Source organism: Pseudonaja textilis, chromosome 5 (genome assembly GCF_049901715.1).
Source record: "Pseudonaja textilis isolate UNSWEBS1 chromosome 5, rPseTex1.2, whole genome shotgun sequence".
Lineage (NCBI taxonomy): Eukaryota > Metazoa > Chordata > Lepidosauria > Squamata > Elapidae > Pseudonaja > Pseudonaja textilis.
This window is the reverse complement of record NC_141994.1, coordinates 75,209,081-75,232,403: the sequence shown is the minus strand read 5'-3', so window position 1 is coordinate 75,232,403 and position 23,323 is coordinate 75,209,081. Positions and strand designations below refer to the sequence as shown.

General features: G+C 44.6%; 2 protein-coding genes across 4 annotated transcripts in view; one reads left to right on the top strand and one right to left on the bottom strand.

Annotated features, from left to right (window-relative positions):
• LOC113452052 (C-type lectin lectoxin-Thr1-like) overlaps positions 1 to 15,839 on the top strand; it is a 156,930-nt gene extending 141,091 nt beyond the window's left edge. For 2 of the 3 annotated variants that reach the window (XM_087935425.1, XM_087935423.1), the window contains 5 exons: positions 9,209 to 9,282; positions 9,698 to 9,792; positions 11,159 to 11,299; positions 14,595 to 14,709; positions 15,582 to 15,839. In XM_087935425.1, coding sequence (XP_087791551.1) covers positions 9,225 to 9,282; positions 9,698 to 9,792; positions 11,159 to 11,299; positions 14,595 to 14,709; positions 15,582 to 15,649 — 477 coding nt within the window. In that variant the 5' untranslated portion in view covers positions 9,209 to 9,224 and the 3' untranslated portion in view covers positions 15,650 to 15,839. Of the gene's footprint in view, positions 1 to 8,855; positions 9,044 to 9,208; positions 9,283 to 9,697; positions 9,793 to 11,158; positions 11,300 to 14,594; positions 14,710 to 15,581 lie in introns of those variants that run through there. The other variant, XM_087935424.1, reaches the window with a different exon arrangement.
• Positions 15,840 to 20,898: 5,059 nt separating this feature from the next.
• Positions 20,899 to 21,861, bottom strand: LOC113454661 (olfactory receptor 5V1-like). The gene has a single exon (XM_026726013.2). The coding sequence runs from the start codon at positions 21,844 to 21,846 to the stop codon at positions 20,899 to 20,901; it is 948 nt and encodes a 315-aa protein (XP_026581798.2). The 5' UTR covers positions 21,847 to 21,861.
• Between the last annotated feature and the right edge of the window lie 1,462 nt (positions 21,862 to 23,323).

The window sequence follows — 23,323 nt, the reverse complement described above, 5'->3', positions numbered from 1 at the left end:
TCATTCCAAACCACAGGAACTTTGACAATTGCCACGATTCAAGCATGTTCAGGAAATAGACTAGCATTGGAATGGCTCGGCAGCCTGCACTGCAACCCAGACAAGAAAAGAAATGATTACATTTCCTGTAACGTCTTGCATGATATTTGTAGCTGCAGAAAGACGCAGCAGGAATAAGACAAGGGGAAGAAATACAAGCTGCAGATGATGACATTTGGAGACCGAAAGGGAAAATAATAGTTCCAAGTTGGAAGCAAAGCAAAATTAGACAAGCGAAGGAATTGAAATAGAGGTTGCAAAGGCACATGGTCAGGATTGCATTGTTATGAGCATGGGAAAACAACCCTAGAGAAGAACACTATAGGAAGATACCAGTCTGGTTGTCAACAATGGAAGCACTTGAACACCCAAATGTCTTAAAAATGGGAATCATTGCCAGATATAAAGATATTTTAAATGAAAAAAGGGTGAGCTCAAAACAAAACAAGAATTGAATGAACAAGGGTTGGAAATGCATTGGTATTCCTATACGCAATTACAATCAAGATATGAAAAAAATATTAAAGCTGGATTTATAAGGAGATGACAGAATGGATAAAATATTAACAGGAACGGAAGATAAGCCGATTAAAAGATTATATTGTTTTTTTATTATTATTAGGTGTTAAATTAGAAGAAGAAGTTAAAGAAATAATGATAGCATGGGCAAATTTTTCTGGATATGCTATAGAACTAGATAAATGGCAGAAGCTATAGGATAGGAATTACTAATTAACAATATCGACAGCATATAAAAACTTGTATAAGATGTTTTATAGATGGCACTTTGCGGCAGCAAAATTAGCGAAGATGTTTAAAGATAAATTAGCCAAATGCTGGAAATGTCACCAAACATCGGGAACATATTACCATATGTGGTGGACTTGCATAGAAGCTAAAAGATATTGGACAAAGAACACGCATGGTTGGAAAAAATGACATATAGACTTGAAACCTGAAATATTTTTTATTGGGAATGGTACCTGAAGGTTACAGCAAAGAAGAAACATATTTAATTATATATTTGTTAACAGCAGCTAGAATTGTGTTTGCTCAGAATTGGCAAAGCGATAAGATACCGATAGAAGGGGAAATAACTGAGAAAATATTTGAATGTGCAGAAATGAATAGACTAACATTGGTAATCAAAGAAAAAGAAGAAACAGAATACGATATGATATAGGATTTATTTTATCAACGGTTAGAAAATAAAACAATTAATATGGATTAGATGGATATATAAAGTAAAAGATAAGTAAAAGATAAAAATGATAGATATATTAGATAACACATAAGAAAATGTGATTCTTGTTATATTGGTAAGAAAAGTATTAATTATAATTGCAAGCAGAAGGAATATGTACCTAATTGATGCACAATTGAAATGGAATGGAATTACTGTAAAATATAAAATAAACAAGTTTTTGGAATTGAAACAGAAATGAAAGAGATGTTGGATTACGGAATATCCTTGTAAGCTCAAAGTTCACTTGTGAGAAGAGAAATGGAGGAAGCACAGGTGATATTATGGGAAACTTAACAATTTTATTGCACTGCAAGCTTGGCAGGAAATATCTCTGGTTGTGGTATGGAAGACAATACCAGAGCAATAAGACACAGCAGGAAGTGGTCTGGGCAGAACCTGTCGCAATGACTTAGTTGTGTGTTGCAACTAAGAGAGAAAGGGCAGGCAATAACCTCATGGGGGTGATTGATCTAGGGAGATGAGGTGGGAGACATGGGGTGGGGGTCAAATCTGAAAAAGGGGGCCCTCTGTGTTGTGTTCTGGTGCCACCTTCCAATCCCAGCACTCCAGAGCTGGGTATTCAGCCGGTTCTGACCGGTTCTTGAGAACCGGTAGCAGAAATTTTGAGTAGTTCAGAGAACCGGCCAATCCCACCTCTGACTGGCCCCACCAGCCCCATCTAGTCTCCACCTCCCGTTGAGTCCCAGCTGATCGGCTGGGTCTCCTTTGGTTGCCCTGCACAGGAGAAGGGAGCTGGAAAGCAGGTCAGGGGGAGGGTGAGGAGGGAAGGGGGATTTTGCAGTATCCTTCCCCTGCCACGCCCACCAAGCCACGCCTACCAAGCCACGCCCACAGAACCGGTAGTAAAAAAAAATTGAATCCCACCACTGCTACAATCCCTCTGACTGCCTGGTCTCCAGTGTCGCAAAGGTGCTTCTTTCAGGAGGCAACTGGACTTTCTGGTTTTCCTTTGAAGACATTTTGCTTCTCATCCAAGAAGCTTCTTCGGCTCTTGAAAAAAAAGCACCTCTGGGACAACCATGACCCGGATGACCGAGAATCTCCATAGTCTGGCCCTCCATGATTTGAGGCCCCGGATTTCAGCTTGCTGCTGCTGTTTAATATCAGATGAATCTGTAATGAATCTCCCGCCTTCCTGATCGATCCTGGTGAAGGAGACAGCCATCAAGGCATGTTGACAGAAGGACTCGCTTCCTTGTCCTTTCTGCTCTTCTTCTTCCTCCTTGTTTTCCTTCCAAGGGGAAGAAGGCAAGTTTTAGCTTGTGTCAATCCGTGGTGGGATTCAAATTTTTTTTTTACTCCGGTTCTGTGGATGTGGCTTAGTGGGCGTGGCTTGGTGGGTGTGGCCAGGGAAGGTTACTGCAAAATCCCCATTCCATCCTCACCCCCCCTGACCTGCTTTCCAGCTCCCTTCTCCTGTGCAGGGCAACCAAAGAAGACCCAGCCGATCAGCTGGGAGTCAATGGGAGGCAGAGAAGAGATGGGGTTGGCGGGGCCAGTCAGAGGTTGGATTGGCTGGTTCTCTGAACAACTCAAAATTTCTGCTACCGGTTCTCCAGAACTGGTCCAAAACGGCTGAATGCCACCTAGAGTGTCATCCTTGGTGGTGCTCTCTCGATCAATTGTTAACACTCAGCTTGCCAACCACCAACTAAGTTGCTGCTCTGGGAATTTGGGTGATCCTTATTAAGAGCCCCCAAATCCTGGGAAAAAAATGGCGTCTCAGTTGTCTCTATTCACCCCAAGGAACTTAATTTGACCCCAAGTTGGCCATTTCAGGAAGGTTGTCCTGGGAAACATTGTTCTCTGGCAACTAACTCCAGAAATAATGAATGCAGCTCCTTACATTTAATTGAAATATGAGGAAAATCTCCTTGAGGTAAGATTTGTCCAACCAAAGAAGGTGGTGGCTTCTCCACCTTGGAGGATTCCCAGAAGAGGCTTCAGAGGTGCTGGAACCAATTTTCCTACACCGTAGAGAGAGGGGACCACCTGAGCCCCCCCGTAATGCGATGAGCCTGTGAGCCTGTCATCCAGAGCGAGGTATCAGGGGATCCAATCCAAGGTCCCCTTAAATGGCAGTGGTGAAACCGGCTGTCTTACAACGGCTGTTTTCGCTTCATCTCACCCACATTTCACATCCAAGTTGATCCCAGTGGATCAACTTGGATCAACTTACATGGGACAGACCAGGATCTCATGAATGAAGGCAAAGACGGATCTCTCGGGATCTGTTTGAGAGATCCCACTGGGCTGTAGCATATGTATCCAAGTTGAGAAATAGGACCTGCTCACCCAAAACACCTTCTGCATAAAAAACAGAGTTGGCTGGTTTGTGGTTCAACATTTGTACAAAACTCAGCCATTAATGCAGCATATTTTACCTAAGTGCATCAATCTCATTTCAAAAGCAACCTGGAATTAAGGAGAAACTTCCTAACGGTGAGAATTATTAACCAGTGGAAGAGAAGTTGCCTTCAGACGTTGTGGGTTCTCCATCAATAGAAGTCTTTCAGAAGAGACTGGACAGCCAGCTGTCTGAAATGGTATGGGGCCTCCTGCTTGAGAATGGGGTTGGACTAGAAGACCTCCATGGTCCCTTCCAGCTCTATTCTGATTGATTGATTCCTTAACCTGAGTTAGCATATTGTAGGAACCCAGCAGCTGTAAATTCCTGCAAGGAAAACACAGGAGGGGGAGTTTGTTAAGCTATAAAAATTAAGCTATTTGAAAACATTTGAAATCTGTTGTCCTAATCAATGAATAAAGACTGACATTGTTTGATGTTTATGCAATGGTGGGATGTTGCTGGTTTAATAACCAGTTTGGTGAACCATTCCAAACCGGGAAAATTCCATCCCTGTGTTTATAATGTTTTACTGATATGTCAATCAATCTAACAGGATAGAGCAGAAACGGACCTTCATGGTTAACAGTTAACAGATAATTAGAGTTGGAAGGGTCCTTATAGGTCATCTAGTCCAACCCCTCCACCCAAGCGGGAGACCATACACCATTTCTGACAAATGGCAGTCCAATCTCTTCTTGAAAGTATCAAGTGATGGCGCTCCCACAACTTCCGAGGGCAACTTCTGTTCCATGGGTGGATTGTTCTCACTGTCAGAAAGTTTCTCCTTATTTCCAGGTTGAATCTCTCCTTGTTCAGTTTCCATCCATTGTTCCTTGTCTGGCCTTCGGGTGCCTTGGAAAATAGCTTGACCCCCTCTTTTGGGGGGCAGCCCTTCAAATATTGGAAGATGCTCTCCGGTCTCCCCTGGTCCTTCTCTTCCCTAGAGTAGCCAGGCCCAGTTCCTGCAACTGTTCATCGTATGTTTTAGCCTCCAGTTCCTTCATCATCCTGGTTGCTCTTCTCTGTACTTTTTCTAGAGTCTCAACTTCTTTTTTATAATGTGGTGACCAAAACTGGGTGCAGGACTCTAGGTGTGACCTTACTAAGGCTTTATAGAGTGGTATTAGTACCTTCCTTGATCTCAATTGTATCCCTCTGTTAATGCAACTTAGGATTGCATTGGCTTTTTGGGCTGCTGCTGCACAGGGCTGGCTCCTATTTAGCTGGTTGTCCACTAAGACTCCGAGATCCCTCTCACAGTTCCTACTATTGAGCCTGGTTTCACCCCATGGTCTTTTAGTCCAACCCCTTGCTCACACAGGTGACCTTATACCATTTCAGACAAGTGACTGTCCAGTCTCTTCTTAAAAACCTCCAGCGTGGGAGCATTCACAACTTCTAGTGGCAAGCAGTTCCACTGGTTAATTGTCCTCACTGTTAGGACATTTCTTGTCAATTCCAGGTTGCTTCTCTCCTTGATTCATTTCCATCCATTGTTTCTTGTCCTCCCTTCAGGTGCCTTGGAGAACAGCTTGACCCCCCTCTTTTGGGGGGCAGCCCCTCAAATACTGGAAGACGGCTATCATGTCACCCCGGTCCTTCTTTTCTCTCGACTAGCCATGCCCAGTTCCTGCAACTGTTTTTGATGCTTTAGTCTCCAGGCCCTTAATCATCTTAGTTGTTCTTCTTTGCATTTTCCCTCAACGTCGTTTTTGTAATGGGGTGACCAAAACTGGATGCAGTATTCCAGGTGTGGCCTTACTAAGGATTTATGTAAATGTCCCAAGATGTGGGATGAGTGTATTCCTTTCATTCAGTTTTAACTATTGTTGATTTTTACTTATTAATTATGCTTCAACCTTACTGGAAGTCTGTGATCCAAGTTTTTACTTATTCATCTCTTCCAGGACTGGAGATCCCCACGGCTGGGGAAAAAAGCCCATTAGGGCCAACTTTGCTCTATGTAGGGGAAGCCCTTCTGGCTTTCTGTTCCTTCCTCCTTCCTCTTTCCTTATTTGATTTCTTAATCCAAGGGAACTTTCTGAGTTTAAAGAGTGCCAACGGTCACCATTTATCTTTATTTTATCTTTATTTGAAAACGAATGTGTGTCAATAAACTTCTCATTCTCAGCAAGAAATTGAACCCTGGACGGAGGAAACTCACACCGTTTGTGCCACAATCTAATCTGTAGGCATAAAGGACGAAGTTAATTTATGTAAAATGAATACCGAAAGTGGTATGCACCCATTGGCCAGTTTCAGATTTGCACCAAAAAATGAGATGCTTCTTTGTCTTTTGTTTAGTGGTCATCTTCTCCAAACCAATGGCTAATCCGTTGGTCCTAAGACAGTGCGCTCACCAGCCCCCAGGCTATAAAACCTGGGACTGAATAGATGTCCTTTGAGTGCCCCTGCAGCAACTCTCCTTATGGCTGATGGGGCTGGCCTCTGAGTGCTTTGGAAACAAGATGGAGACAACCCTCATGCTTCTACAGGACAATGGCGCAGGATCCCACCCTGGCCTGGCCTCTGGGCTGACAGTGCAGCTCACCAGACTTAAGAGTCATCCATCGTGCTCTCCAGTAATAATCTTGCACGCCAGAAGCTTTGTCTGCCTAGCGATTATCCGAAGCATTTCAGGAATGCACTGCTTTCCCCACCTCCCTTTCTGCTGACAACTAAAAAGACCAAAGAAGTGTTTTTTAGTTGATAACTTGTGGACTGGCTGAAGAACTCTGGGAGTTGAAGTCCACCAGTCTTAAAGTTGCCAAGGTTGGAGACCCCTGGCCCAGAGAATTGGCAAGAGTCAAACTTGAACGAATGGCCATGATCGTTGTGGGAAGCTGATCAAAAGGAGTTTCTCTCTTTCTGCTATGCTATTGATGCTACCCCTACCCGGTTCCTTGAGATACAGTTACCTCAGGGAACCTGGGCTGGGTCCAGCATACGAATAGACCTGCATCCTGTGCTTAAAAGAATAACCAGTGGAAGCATTCTTTACACCTCTTATTATATCATGTATTATAATCAAGAAGTAAACATTGGTGAGGATCTGGGTTTGGGGTTTGCAGGCCGAGCAAAAACAGATCGGCATGGATTAAATTGTACACACCCACAAAAACATCAGTGAGGAGCTTGTGCCCACAAGTATGTGGAAATTGTACCTTTGCAGGCCGGCCAGCTACTTCGCTGGAACAATGTGGTGGATTGAGACCGTGAGAATAGAGGAACTTACGTTGGCCAAATGCAGAAAAATAGTCACGTTGGGACGGTTGCGCTGAAGGAACTAGCAACTGCTAGCAAGGTAAACAGGGCAGGATTTATAAAAATGCCCCTCACCCGCCATTTCAGAGTGCGAGATCCAATCGCTCATTGGCCAACTCAAGACTGGAAAAGCTCCAGGAGCTGGATTCATTTCTGCGGGATTATTCAAGAGCAATTTGGAGTGGCGGATGTGAGATGTAAGAACCGAAATATTCAATGCTCACAAGACAGGAACGAGTCTGGTTCACAGTTCGAAGGTTTATTAAAGAAAATAAGCGTTTGCAAATGGGCCTTCAGGTCCCTTCCAAAGTGGATTGGTGTGGTGACCCAGAGTATATCAGAAATCGAACAACACCCCACAGGGAACTAAAACTCCTTTCACGCCTTCAACTTGGCTTCACTGTTTAATGGTTCGCAGTGGAGGAGTAAACTATTTTCAAAATAACATTTCAAAGGCAAGAAACACAGTTCACATTCAAAGAGCCGATAACGAAACCAAAACCAAAACCAAACCGCATTGAATAAAGTTCCTCGACAAACCAGGATAGATAATGGCCAACCTCAGGAAGATAACCAGGGACAGTCCGTTGGAAGAACGCCAACCAAGATAAACCTTCTTTAGGAATCAAACACTAATTTGTCTCCAGCGTCTGTTGGCACGCAAGTCCAAACTCTGATGCAGATCTCACACCTGCAACCCATGAAGGGGATCATGGCCCTCTCCTCCCAAGTAGACCCCATTTTACCCTGATCCTCTCCTCCCTGCGTGCCCTGTGATGGATGGAGGATGGGCCTGGGTCCTTCTCTGATGGCTCAGAATCCGTCTCCACCAGGGTCATGACAATTGGGTACAAGAAGAGCAAGCTTTCCTATTCAAACAATACATTTATACCCCTGCACAGAACACGCCACCCCAAGAAGCCCCCCACCCTTATTCTCGATATTCTCAAATGAGATTATAAGCTTGAGAATCAGCACCACGTTGTTTTCTGGGTTTCAGGGTCTTATCTTGTTTCACCGCTGGGCTTTACCTTGGGAGGATGTCGCTTATAATAATGTATCATGTACTTGTACCGAACACATTTTAGGTTTTAGGGGTTTTAGGCAGAAAAAGAAGAAGAGGAAGCTAACAGAAAAGCATCAGAAAGAGCAAAGAAGCATCTTCTACTTCATAAAAATTCCATTATAAAAGAGTAACTTGTAATTCTTTTCTCTCAGGGGATACCAGTTTTGGTGGCGCTATTCGATTATATCGACTCCGCCAGCCATGTCCCAGAAGGTTGGGGCTTGGTAGTTGTCCCAATTTTTTTGAAAGGGAAAGAGAGACGCCTGGGGGTGGTCATTCAGGCCAATCGTTCAAGAAAAGCGCATGGAGAATACGTGGCTGCCTTGGGCCAAAGATCAGCAAGCGCCATCCTTACATTTTTTGGAGCACCCCTTCCCCTTGTCGGCCTCCTGCCTTCCTAACCACCAGAAAAACGCAAGACCTGTTTTTTGGCCAAGTGGTGGGCTAGGATAGGGTGGGCAAGAGGACTTAAGGAGGGGCTGCAAGAGGAAGTTCACTTCGGTGCCCGGTTGTTAATGTTTCGTGTGTTCAAAGAGGTGTGTCTGACGTCTTACTTTGGACCGAGAATTAATCACGAAGTGGGCAGCTCTATGAAAGCTTTCAATAAAATTAATAGGCCAAGTCATTGCCAGGAAATCAATTCTGGAATTTTTATCTGTAGGGCAAACAAGCTACTTCCTGGGGGTGGGGGGGTGGGGGGAATCCCTTGTGCAGCAAAGCCATTTCCCTTCTCCTTTGACCCCCTAAAAAGACCCACCCTGTTTCTTCTCTTGCCTATAAATGCCTTCATTCCCTTTGCTGGAGGGAAGCCTGGAGTAGCCACTGAGCAGACCTGCTACACGTAGAGGCAAAAGGACAGGTGAGTGCGGCTCTCCCACCTGTGCACACCGGAGAGGTGAGGCCCCTGCAGCAGATCCCTCCTGCGCCTCCCTCTCTCTCTCTCTCCACCTGAAGGGACCTCTTGCAGGGGGGCTGCAGGGGCTGTCCTGGTTGCAGCAGGAGGGTCTCCAGGAGGCAGGGAGTCAGGGGTCTCTGGGGCGGAGAAAGAGATGCCCAGGTGAGCCTTTCCAGGCAAGGCAGGATCGACCGTGAGCCCCCAAGGCTGCTGGATGACTGAGGAGGGAGAAACGGGGTCCAGTGTCCCCCCCAATTGGTTACAGGCTGCACCTCCCACCCACCTCACTCTCCTTTCCTCTTCCCCCCTCCACGATTCTCTCTGCAGGGAAGGAAGGAAGACCATGGGGCGATTCCTCTTGGTGACCCTCAGCTTGCTGGTCGGGGCTTTCTCCCTAAATGGTGAGTTTGAAGAGGGTCTCTAATGTGTCCAGAGAGGCCAGTTCTTCCCCTCTGACCCCCTTCCTGATTTGACCCTCCTGGCATCCTCTCCCCGAAGTTGCTTTTATCCCTGTTTGGCGTCTTGTGCAATTTAGACCCCACCTGCTCTCTCTCTCTGCTCCAAGACTTGGGACCAACCCAAGTGGATTGATTCCAGGAAACTAACCAAGCTTCCAGGAAACTAACCAAGGCTAACCCTAACCAAGATTTGGACATTCTGCAAATGCAGCTGCAAGTCAGTTTCAATTTTTGTTGTCCTCAAAGATGTTTGCAACTCAGCAGGTTCAGAATGTTCTGTGGGCCCGGCTGTGTCTCCTCCTCCTCCTCCTCCTCCTCCTGGCCACCTTCTCACTGAGCTTCTTCTCTTCCCACACAGAAGCCAACAGCTCCTGTTGTCCCCAAGATTGGTTCCCTAAGAATGGGTTTTGCTACAAGGTCTTCAATGATCACAAGAACTGGAACGATGCTGAGGTTAGAAGTGCTGTGTGTCTGTGAATCTCCTAGTTCAGGCAGAGGAGAAGTCTAGGCAGAGCCTTGAAGACCTCACCCCACAAGTTCCTCTGGGTGGGCTGAAGTGCAGGGCCACTAGGCTGGGTGCATGTCAAGGTATCGTGTTTCCCCCAAAATAAGACCGTGTCTTATTTTCCTTTGGTTCCCAAAATAGGCACTAGGGCTTATTTTCAGGGGGTGTCCTATTATTTTCCCATGTAAGGGAAGAATATTTCTGCTTGTTTGTGGAGGGGCAGGAGGCCACCTGGTGTGCTCGTGCCACCGCCATGAGGTAGGGGAATGAAGCTGCCCCATCCACTCAGCACCGGCTTACCTCAGGGCCCCTGCAGCCAGGCCACCCACACCTGCCTTACCTTGTGGCCATGGCAGCAGCATCCTTGTAAAGCAGGACCTTGCATGGCTGCCGGCTTGCTTCTTCTGCTTGCTCGAAGCTGCAATGGAGACCAAGCCATGCACCAGTGCCAGTGCAGTGGCCATGAGGCGGGGCAGGTGGAGTTGTCCCATGTGCCCATAATGGTTTACATCAGGGCCCCCACAGCCAGGCCTTCCATACCCAGACACCTGTCTCACTTCACAACTGTGGCACCAGCAACAGCACACTGCTCCGTCTCCATTGAAGCCATGAACAAGCTGAAGCAGTGGACCGATGGACACATAAACTCCTGCCGCACATAGTTGCTGGTGCAAGTATCAGGGTGCGCATGGCCTGGCTGTGGGGGGTCCTGAGATAAGTTAGTGTGGGGTATGTGGGGCAGCTCCACTAACACTCCGCCTCATGGCTGCGGCATCGCAAGCAAGCAACCAGACGGAATAGGCAAGTGGCCGGCTGTGCAGGCTCCTAAGTAGGGCTTGGGGGGGGATGGGGTAGGGCTTATATTAGGCACACACATAAAACCATGCTAGGTCTTATTTTCAGGGAAACAAGGTAGCAAGGACCATTATCTTAGGGCAATTTGAGATGCAAGTATACTCTGGACTGTATACTGGTTTGGGCTTTCATGGCTGGTATCTGTTGGGCAGTGCTGAGCCTCCGGGTGGAGTGACCATGATCTAGACAACAGATTTCCTGATGTCTCACTGGCAGCTCTGGTGGCATCTTCAGGCCTCCTTGTCTCAAGTGATGGGAATCCAAGAGTTTATCTCCTGGATCTAGAATTGTTCAAGAGCTGCAGAATCTAGAAAGGGCACCTGAGGGGAGTCAACGCAGTCAGGATGGTGTCTAGGACCATGAAATCCGATTCCCTGGCTCTTTTCCCACTTTCACACACGCAAGCACATTTGCTTGTCTCCCTAACAAGTGCCTTTCTCCCTTGTGGCTCCATCCCAGACCTTCTGCAGGAAATACAAGCCAGGCTGCCACCTCGCCTCTATCGATGACAGTGACGAGTCAACTGACTTGGCCGAATACGTCTCCGACTATCTCAGGAGTGGTGGAAATGTCTGGATTGGACTGAATGACCCACGGAAAGTAGGTCCCTTCCTATTGCTAATGTTCATCATTTCATTTCTACTGTTTCTTTTTTCTTTTTTTGTATATGTTTTATTTACGGTTTTTTTTTAGCAATTAACATTTTTGTGTGGACAGCGTAATGACTGGGTTGGCGTATTTTTCACACAGTGCTCACAGTAATATAGTACAATTACATACACAGAATTTTCTTCTTTCAACTTCTAGCCTTAATGTGCTCGTTATAATTATAATATATTCTTTTGTGTATCAATTGATATTATACTATTTTCCCAATTTATCACTCGGTGTTCCACTACGTTTTCAAAATCTCAGCTTTCTGTAAACACCGATAAAACCAGATGTCAGTTAGACTTAATCAGTCCCAGGATTATATCTCTAAATCCCCTGAATTTATAGGCCCTGAAAACTATATTTTCCAGTATATTTTTTACATCCTGTTGGTCATAATAATACCTTTAAATATACCCACCCTGGTCTTTCATCTCCTAATCTAAATGTATATGTATTTATAATAAATTCCATTATATCTATATCTATATATCTATTTATTTATTTTATTTTATTTATTTAGTTGGTTTGTCAGTTGCTTACAAGAAAATAGGTATAAGTAAAAACATAGTTATGAATACATGGATACATATAAGAAAAATAGAAAAAAAATAAAAGAAACGATAGGACAGGGACGGTAGGCATGTTGGTGTGCTTTTACACGCATCTGTCTACAACTATTTTCCTAGTTTAAACTTTCCACTTATTTCTATTGTTACTATATTGGAAAAACTTACACCTCTATCCATCATCTCTCAGCCTTTTTAGGATTTCATCATATATTAATTTTTTTAAGGGATTCTTTTATGTTTCTCTCTTTATCTTCTTCTGCTGCATCTTTTGAATATCCACCCATGTCCTTTTCATTTTTTTAAAGATCTTCCTTTTCCCCCTCTCTGTTTTGTTATAAGCTCTTAGAGTGTTTGATTTTTAGCATTCATTATTGCTGCCTTTTCAGCATTTTTATCTGTTTTTAACTTATTTTTACGTTATGTTTTATTTTATTTTGCTTTGTTCCTTCCAGCGCTCTTTCTAATTTCTCCTCTGTCTTCTGTATATTACATTCATCTTTTCCCACCATTTGTTGAGCACAACACAGCACAGAGAATGCTTTGTCTTTTAACAGTGGTTTATAAGCACGACAGCTATATACCTATATGATAGGCAAGCAATCAGTCTTCATTACTCTGCACAGAGCGCTACAAAGGAGACAGAACAGCAGGAGAGAGATACGCCCTCTCATGGCCTCCTTTATATAGACAGCTTCTTAAAAGGTCAATAACCTTGTACACCCATCCGCAGTCTTAAAGCGGCAATATCCCTGCCGACTCATTCTCATTGCATCAGAATTATCACAACAGCCTTACAACAGCTGGTCAGCTCTTAAATCTTCAATACCTTAAAAGTTGAGGGCATTCTTCTTTGTCATTATTTCTAGCATTTCTTTATTATGACTTTATTATCTCCTGCTGGGTCATTTTGTAACCAGTTAATATCCCTCTAATGTCCCAATATCCGAATAACTGAAGACTCCAGAAAACATCACTTGTTAATCAAATTTGGTCAATCCCAAAGTTATTCCACCAAGCCCCCAAATTTTCTATTAGATTATGCTTTTCAGTTTTTATAGTTTCCAATTTACACCTCCCCAATTGTCCAGATTTTAAAGTCTTATTCATCTTTCCTTCTTTTGTCCCGTCAAGTCTTTCAAATCCACTTTTCAGTATACAATTCCCATTGAGTTTTAGTGTTCAATTTAATTTGCCTTCTGAATTTTTAAAAAGCTTATTAAATATTTCCCAGCATCCACATCTACTAAGATAAAGTCAAGGTCAAACAATTATCCAGATCAGTGGTCGCTAACTGGTGGTCTGTGGCCCATTGGTGGTCCGGAAGAAAATTTTGGTGGTCCGCAGAGAAATGTCACCCCCAGACCACCCCCAAAGCAATTAATCCAGGCTGCACAGGAACACAAGGCTGTGCCACCCACACGGCCCACGGGAACCCTCCCCGCCCAGTCACTCCTTACCTGACAAACTTGCCTGTTAGGTTGCTATTTTTCCTTTTTCTTCCCCGACCATCAGCTGTTCTGCTGATCTATTGCTTTCTAGCTAACTTAAAAGCAGAGCTGAACCTTCCTTACGACTGAAGCTTCTATTTTTCAGTGCAGTCTCAGATAGCCAATTGCAGATAGATAGATCTCTGAATGAATCGGTGATTCTGTGAGCAACTCAATCTGCCTGCCTGCTTTGCCTGCTTTGGGGTAAAAGTTGCTCTTTGCAGGGCCTCAGAGAAATCTCACCCCCAGAGCACCCCCCCCCCAAAGCAATTAATCCGGGCTGCATAGAAACACAAGGCTGCTCAGCCCACACAGCCCGCAGGAACCCTCCCCACCCACTCATTCCTTACCTGGCAAACTTGCCTGTTAGGTTGCTATTTTTCCTTTTTCCGACCATCAGCTGTTCTGCTGTGCCAGGAGATTTAGATTAGCTCGGAAGCAGGAAATGGTTGGCTTTCTTGCTTTCTAGCTAGTCTTCAGATCTTCTGCTCTGCTTTTAAGCACCACCGAACCTCCCTTAGGACTGAAGGTTCTATTATTCAGTGCCGACTCATGGCAAGCAAATTTTATGTGACAAGCTGAGCTAGTCGATGGCAGATAGATAGATCCCTGAATGATTCTGTGAGCAACTCAGTGTGCCTGCCTGTTTTGCCTGATTTTGGGTAAAAGTTGCTCTTTTTTTTAAATAAAAAAATCGATATTTACATGCACGGTATGTTGTGAGTTGATTTTGTGAGAGTGCTTGCAAGCAAATTTTATGTGACAGACTGAGCTAGCCAATGGCAGAAAGATAGATCTCTGAATGAATCTGTGATTCTGTGAGCAACTCAATCTGCTTGACTGCACCTGATTTTGGGTAAAAGTTGCTCTTTTTTTATAAAAAAAATCAATATTTACATAAATATTTATAATATTTACATACAAGCCATGCCCAGCCAGTCACATGATGACCAAGCCACACCCTCAGATTAGGCCATGCCCAAGAACCGGTTGTTAAGAAATTTGAGTCCCATCCCTGCCTCTGTGTGTTTCTCTGTGTGTGTGTGTGTATGTATGAAAGAGAGAGGGAGAGAGAGAGGGAGGAGAGTTGGTCTGATCCTTGCCAATCCTTCCTGTCTCTCCCTGAGTCCTGCAGCATCAAAGTCCCTTCCTCAGTTGATTAAGGTGGTTTCCCTGTCATTACAGCAACGATGTTGGCAGTGGACAGACAGGTCCAGAAACAGCTACCTGACATGGCAACCAGGAGAGCCCAACAACCTTAGGAACAATGAAAACTGCGTTGAACTTTGGAGCCGATCAGGTAAGCCGAAATGGAGGGAAGGAAGCCAAGGATGCATTTCCAAGAGTGAGGGCCTTCCTTGGAACACTTACTCTTGGGTAACTGTAAACAAGAGAAAAATTAGCACCTGCCTAGGTTCATTACAAAATCAATCACAATCACAACCCTAAACCGGAATAAACAAGGGATCATTAATAGAATGAAAAATATAGAATCAGGATTTTCCTGCAGGCTGGTCTGAGCTCTGCAGAAGGAAGAACCGTCTCCTCCGGACCTCAAACACCCCTCCAACCTCATGCAAGTTGAGATCTGGCGTCTCACCCAGCCCCTGTTAACAGGATGCAAAGCCAACACCACAAACCACATCATATATTTATTAACTCTTGAGGTCAGGAGGCCAGGAGAAAGGCAGGGCCTTGCATCAAAATCTCTTTCATTGTTTTGTTTTTAATCACAGCAGTTTATGCTGGATGCCAGCGGGCTTGATCCACCGGCAGATATTTTTTGAAACTAAGGTGGCACATTGGGGCTCCTCTCACATAATGGCCCCAACGGCTATTTATGAAATCTCTGTCACAGGAACACACAGTTGAGGCCAACCCCCTCCGTTTCCCCAAATGACACAGAGCCCACTCCTTCTCTCCCAATTTCCCTTCTCCTTTCCAGGGCAGGAGCCTTCTTCTCCACCAGTTATTTCTCCTTCCTCTTGAAGGAAGAGACCTCGGCTGGTTTAGTAAGCTATCTTGGTTACAACAATCTGCTGAACCACAAGCCCATTTTAACCAGCAAGGTTCTTCACCCGTGGTGCCTCCAGGTCCCCCTGCAAAGGAGAGAAGGGCCATGAAAATGCTCTCCTAGGGAACCCCTGAAAAATGTTTCCTTTCTCTGCCCAGGTTATAAGAACTGGAACGATGAGAACTGTGCGTCCACACGTGCATTCCTCTGCAAGTGCAGATTCTAGGGGAAGTCGCTCCTCCCCCTGCTCTGGAGGGGCAGAAGTGCCTGGGGAAGCCTGGAGAATCAAGGAAGCCTTCCCACAACCTCTGCTCTGCGTCCCTTCGCTTAATGGCTGTAATTTTCTGTAATTTCTTGGGTCTGGTTTTGCTCACCCTGATGGGCCAGAAGGCCAAATAAATTCCGTCTTAGCATGAGTAGCTCCGTTTGTTTTTGGCAGAGCCAGAGGGATTGTTTGATGTCTTGTGGGTTCTGTGAGCCTAAAGGGCTGGAAGGGGCTTCTCGGACCAGTAATGATTGATGACAAACTGGGAGGGCCCATCCCGGAAGGTGGCAATTGCATCGAAAAGGCCGCCGCATTCATCTCTTCCAGGAGCATTAAATTTCCCACAAACTTTGCATGAAGCTTCTTAGAGGGTCTAGTAGAAACCAGGAAATTGGTAGACAACCACCCATTGTTCTCTTCAGTCATTGGCGTCCTTTGCTATCGATGGAAACCTGCAGGTCTCTTGTAAGATACAGGGGTACCTTGGTACTCAACTGCTTTGCAAATCATCGAATTTGGTACTCAACACATTTTGACATGAACCTTTCATCCCAGTACTCCTCATTGATATCCCAGTACTCCTCAACGCACAAGCTAGAACACGTCAGTGTCAGTTGCCTTGTGACTCTCCACTTTATCCCTTATGGGGACAAATTCATTTGGTATTCATCATTTTTGATACTCATTGTGCCTCCTGGAACCAATTAAGGAGGAGTGTTGATGTACCACTGCAGTTTAGCTCCATCTAGTTGCTGTTTGAAGAGTCTCTGTGCCGCCAGCTGCTCTTACAAAATAATCCACTGCCCCTGTGACCGAGGCCTTCTGGGACTCTCTTACTCATGTAAAGCCCTTGGGGGCCTGCCCTTCAGCGTTTGAAGGAGGGTGGGGTCGTACCAATTTATGGACTGCATCGGATGTGAATTCTGCATGGGACATCAGGGAGGGCCAGTTGGATCTCACTCTTTGATAATTTTCCACCCATTATTTCTTGTCCTGCTCTCAAGGTGATTTGGAAAATAAGTCAACCCTCTCTTCTTTGTGACAGCCCCTCAAATATTGGAAGACTGCTATCATGTCACCCCTTGTTCTTCTCTTCAAAAGTCTAGTTCCCTCAACCATTCATCTCACCCTTTAGTCTCCAGACCCTTAGTCTCCAGAGGTGGTATTCAGCTGCTTCTGACCAGTTCTGCAGAACTGGTAGCAGAAATTTTGAGAAGTTCAGTCAATCCCACCTCTGACTGGCCCCACCCACATCTATTCTCTGCCTTCCACTGAGTCCCAGCTGATCGACTGGGTCTTCTTTCGTTGCCCTGTACAGGAGAACAGAGCTGGAAAACGGGTTAGTGGGTGGGGAGGGAAGGGGGATTTTGCAGTATCCTTCTCCCGCCATGCCCACCAAGCCACACCCACCAAGCCACACCCATAGAATGCCACACTCAAGCCACGCCCACAGCTGATCGGCTGGTGGGTCTTCAGTATCCTCGCCATGCCCACTGCCACGCCCACCAAGCCACAGGAGAACAGAGCTGGAAAACGGGTTAGTGGGTGGGGAGGAATGGGGATTTTGAAGTATCCTTCCCCTGCCACGTCCACCAAGCCACGTCCACAGAACCGGTAGTAAAAAAAATTGAATCCCACCACTGCCTTAGTCATCTTCGTTGCTTTTCTCTGCACACATTCAAGGGTCTCAACATCGTTTTAGTATCACGGAGACCAGAACTGGATGTGGTATTTCAACTGTGGCCTTTATATCACAGGTGATATAAACACTTTATATCACAGGTGATCTTGATTCTACCCTTCTGTGGATGCAGCCTGGGACTAAGTTGGCTTTTTTGGCAGCTGTGGCACAGGGCTGTCTCATATTGAAGTGGACTCATAGATTCCGCTCACAGTTGCTACTGTATTGAACCAGGTACCATCTAGTCTGTACCTGGGCATTTGTGTTTTTCTGCCTAACCCTAAGTTTTCTCACCACTGAGCTACATTTTGTTGAATATAGCCATTGTTCAAGTCTGTCAAGATCCTTCTGGATTATGAGCCTATCTTCTAAACTGCTGGCTATTCTCCTTAGTTTGGTGTCATCTGCAAATTTGATCAGTTCCTCTTCCATCGCCTTGTCAAAATCATTGATGAAGATATTGAAGAGTACTGGGCCTAAGACAGACTCTTAGGGCATTCCACTGCATACTTAGCATCATACAGATACAGCTTCATTGAGGACTACACATTGAGTGCGGTTGGTCAGCCAGTTATGAATCCATCTGATGGGGATGGTATCTATCCTACCTTTTTCTATTTTACCAAGAAGAAAGTTGTGGTCTATTCTGTCAAACGCCTTAGCAAAGTCCAAGTGTACAAAGTCTACAGCGTTTCACTGGTCCACTAAGTTAGTCACTTTGTCAAAGAATGCAGTGCAGTTTGTTTGGCACGATTAGTTTTTTGACAAATCCATGTTAGCTTCTAGTAATAGCTTTGCTTGATTCTGGGTGTCCAAAGACGATTTTGATTATCTTTCCCAGGACCTGTCAAAATATTTCTAGATCTTCAGCCTATATTCTAAAGTGTTGATTATTCCCCGCACCCCACCCCAGTTTTGTGTCACCTGCAAATTTGATGAGTTCTCCTTCTATCCCCTCATCTAGATCATGATTAGGGAGCTAAAAGCTAAGGCAAATGAAGAATAGTTGTAAGAATTGGTGTATGTTCAGTCTAATGAAAAGAAGGACTGAAAAGAAGGAAGATGTGATGGCAGTGCTCCAATATTTGAGGGGCTCCTCAAAAAATGAGAGAGGGGGCCAAACAATTTTCCAAAGCACCAAAAGTCAAGACAAGGAACAATGGATGGAAATTAACGAAGGAGAAAAGCAACCTGGGACTAAGGAGAAGTGTCCTGATGGTTAGAGTGCAATAGCTTGCCTTCAGAAGTTGTGGCTGCTCCATCACTGGAGGCTTTCAAAAAGAGGCAGGTCAACCATTTGTCTGAAATGGTACAGGGCAGGGATGTCAAACTTGTGTCGTCACAGCGTCATCACATGACGTATCTGGACTTTTTCCCTTTGCTAAGCTGGGTGGGGACGGGGCTAGCACAAGACGCATCCGGCTTGCGGGCCGCGAGTTTGACACCCCCTGTATAGGGTCTCCTGCTTGAGCAGAAGGTTGGATCAGAAACTTCCAAAGCCCCTTGCAACTCTCTTGTTCTATGTTCTATGTTCTACGTTCTACATTCTGTGTTCTGTGTTCTATGTTCTCTGTTCTCTGTTCTCTGTTCTGTGTTCTCTGTTCTCTGTTCTCTGTTCTGTGTTCTGTGTTCTGTGTTCTGTGGCTTGGTTTGGTTTGGTTTCGTTTGGTCATTTCACCTCATACAACAAAATCAAACACCATCTTCAGGTGATGGAGAGGGACACACTTGGTTGATGTGGAGAAATGGCCCAGCCTGTCCAGCCTGCCACATCTGGTGACTCCATCCCTAAGGCAGGGAAGAGACTGGTGGGAAACTTGGGGTGCATGCATGTGAGAATCTGGAAAGACGACACTTGCTGCAGCAAAGAAAGAGTGTTTGACCACAAGCGAGGGGCAAGAAAAAAAATTCAAATTATTGGAAAGAAATGCATCAAAACCTTCATAAAATTGTCAACATGGAACTTGAACAAATGTCACAAATATTGTTATTATGAATAACCACAGAAAACATAAAGATATTACAATTTAATGTTGATGGCCAGAGGAATGCATTTGGCACAAGATTGGACAGGTGAATTTGTTCTGATGATAAGAGTATTATTGGGCCTCCAAAATTCAAGAACTGTTTAGACCAACAATAAAGACTAACAAAATTCAAGTAGGAGGGGCTTATACAGGACACGTTACACAACACAGAAAATCCAAACAGTTAGAAATCAGTTCTTAGGAAGAGTTAAGGGACCAAACCAAAAAAAAAGGCTAATTAGATGCTAATAATCATCTCCACAATTAATGTGCAAAGGACGTTACAATTATTTAGGTTGTGGGCTACAGCTAGGAAAATAAATGCAAGGGGAGAAGGCCCTGTAATTTTTTTTCTATGATATTTTGGCTTGTGATTATTTTTTAAATCTTTAAATCAAATTTACTGCATAACTCTGGAATTGTACAGAATGTACTCCATATGCAAAGGAAAAGGAATTGGTGCGTGGGGGTGTTAACACAGAGAAACGTAATAAATTAAAGCAAAGCTCTAACTAGAATAGTTATATATTCCTTAGAGATAACATGAATCTCAAAGCAAAGTTCTCTACTTTTTTTTATTATACTGCATTTCTTCAGATCTCTGAGGCTGTTTTCGCCATTCACCAGAACTGTTGGGAAAATGGTATACAACCTAACTAAAGCATAGCAACTTTTTGTTCGGTGTCTCCAGACTTTTAGTGTTTTTTTTTCTTTCAAGGATTCAACTGTCCTGAATCCTGAAAAGAGAGACAGGTAAGAAATCTGTCTTTGGTGTAAATGACAGGAAGAACATGATCCCTGTGAAATAGTGGCTTGTGACGTATAAGCAGCTGTTTATCGTCTGCTTGGCTTCCTGTATCCTTATTCTCTGCTGCAATTTCTGTTCAAATGATCTGTTGTTTGTGACATTAAAAAAAAAAATCCAGTCAAAGAAACACACACACACACAAAGAAAGCTAATAGGAAACAATACAATAAAAGTTAAAAGCAGTTAATGAGAGGAGGTTAGACTGAACTCCCTCACACTTCAACCATTCATGAGATCTCTGACATATTTCCATCCTGGTTAGCCTTCTGGGCTTCCCTTCGTTCCATACCTTGTCACTTGATCAATAGAATTGTTTATCTGTTCCTAATCTGAATTCTATCTTTGATAGAGGTTGCTTCTGGGTCAATGCAAATGTGACTATGGAAATATTTACAAGCCATGTTGTTTTACCTACACAGTCCAAAGCTGTGTGTCCCTGCTCATTGGAGGATTCTAGGATTAGAGAATTACATTGGTTTGCAGGTTCCACAAGGTACTCGATTGATCGTGATACAACCTGGAGTGACGAAGTCCAAGGCTTGAATTGTCTGCAATGCCCAGCTACTCATGGTCTTACGAAACTCCCCTGTTGCTTTCTCCAAGGAAAGTTTTGCAGGCCTCTGTAGAAAGCCTCTCTCCCAAGTACTTGTGGACCAGTTTCATTTTCCTTGTGAGGTTTAAAGAGAAAGGCGCCTCAAAATGAAGAGGACGCTGCTCTCCAGCTGTTGAAAAGCTTCCTCCTAGCTTCCTTCACCTCCTTGTTGCGGAGGCTGTAGATTAAGGGGTTCAGCATGGGGGTGACAACACAAAACATGATAGAAATCAGGGCTTCGCTTTCTAGGGAGTAGCCAGAACTTGGCTTGTTGTAGTTCAGAAACCCATTTCCGATATAAAGAGTTACCACAGCGATGTGTGATGCGCAAGTGGAGAAGGCTTTGCGTCTGCCAGTGTTGGAGGGAATCCGGAGAATGGAGGCTAAAATACAGAAATAGGACAGGATGATGAAGAGGAAGGGAGCAAGGCCAACCAAGAAGCTGGTGATGCGATTGACCAATTTATTGACCTGGGTATCGCTGCAGGCAATTTTCAGTAGCGGAGGAATATCACACCAGATGTGAAGAATCTGGTGGTTTCCACAGAAATCCAACCTGGAGGCCAGAGCAGTGTAAATCGTTGAGTCCAGGAAGCCCCAGAGCCAAAAGGCCACAGACAGCTGGATGCACAACTCGCCCCTCATCAGGTGGGCATAGTGCAAAGGTTGGCAGATGGCAGCATAGCGGTCATAAGCCATGATAGCCAGCAGTGCTGGCTCACATCCCGCAAACCCAATCAGGAAGAAGGCTTGTGCCAGGCATTGGTGGTAGGAAGTGGTGTGCTGCTGGCGCAGAAGGTTCACCAGGATCTTTGGTACCACCACAGAAGAAAGGCAAATGTCTATACAGGAGAGCTGGCTGAGGAAGAAGTACATGGGGGTGTGGAGACGGGAATCCAGGAGAATTAAGGTTATGATCATGAAGTTGCCCAGCAGGGTGACCAAATAGGCAGCCAGGAACACCAAGAAAAAATGGACGTGGTGTCTCTGGAATATGGAGAATGCCAGGAAGACAAATTCCATCCCCTGTGTTTGGTTGTGGGAATCCATGAGGCAGAAAATCGACAGCTGGGAAGGGAGAGAAAAAATACTTGTGAAGGAAGGAGTGAGTGGCAACGAACCCTGAAAAATGGATGGAAAAATAACACAGTAATTATTGGAGGATTCAGGCTGGAATTGTGGAGAAGAAATGTCAGTGATCTCTTCCACACAAAGAAGAACGGATTTCTTGAGGTACTTTGAGCTTGAATTACCTGCAGGGTGATTTTCCAATGGCTCCTACTCCTTTCGCTGGCAACTGATCTTCTTCCAAAAAGCACCAATCACCAACGCCAAATGCAACTGAGAAGGCCGTGAAGTTCCTCCAAGTTAAAGACTCCCAAGTTAAAGACTATTTATGCATTTCCTACACTGTCCAATGCCTTGGATTCTTTTAAAGCATGTTGTTGAAGCTGAGAGCAGCATGAACAAGGGACAGTTGAATCAAAGGCTGCCACGTTTCCTTTACTTGAGTTCTTTGCCTTCTTAGGTCCTCAGGAAGGACCATCGATTATCTCAGTCAACGTGGAGCACAATCCATCCATATTATGCCTTTGGACATCTTGTGAACCTTCAACAGAGACCTAAGAAAATTCTTGACTTGCTCTGAGCTTCAACCCAGAACAGGCCTGTCCATCCTCGCTCTGGAGAACCCTAAAGGTATTTGTACAACATTGTCCCACCTCACTCATATGAAGGTCCAACTTCCTTGAGAACTAGGTCAACATTTGATGCTACCTGAGATTAATACAGTTTTAAGGGAGATAATAAGCTTCTACTGTCTTTCAGGACTCCAGAAGATAAGTGATGTATGAAAATATGTTGGGAGAAGGTGGCCTCAGTTGTAGAGATGTTTTTTTTTAGAAGATCTGGCTTTTACTTGGAAGACTGAGGTTTACAGTGAGGAAGAGGGGTCATCTCCCAAATTTTCTCTGACAAGCCTAAAAGCAGCCTTGAATTTTATACTCATATAGCGTATATCACCTCTGGAGCTTCTTGCTACCATGGTCAAAAGCCAATACAACAATGGAAATGAATAACCTTTAATATATATATATCATAATTCAGTTATACTGAGTGAAGATGTACCTGGATTGACCAGTCTTGAATCTCCTCATATCCCTTGCCTTCCAGGTAACAAAAAATATATCTCCATATGTTTCCTGCATCCAGCTTTGATTTGGGGTGCTGCTCTGAAGGGCCAATTTGATCAAATTTGCTAATCAAAGCTCAGCTTGAGAGAAGGACAGAGAAGAAGAATAGAAAGGTCTAGGTTGTTGATGGTTAAAAATGGTTGTCCACTCGGTTTGCTATTTCTGAGATCTCCTCAAAGGGTTGAATCTTGAATTCCTGCTCACACACTTTCTTCTGTGTCCCAATGTCAATCTTGCCTCAAAAGAAGATGCTGTACGGACACCAAAGCAGCTCACCTGGGCTGCTTTTCCCACCTACAGGAAACCAGCCATGGTTGAAGCAGCATCAACCTCTC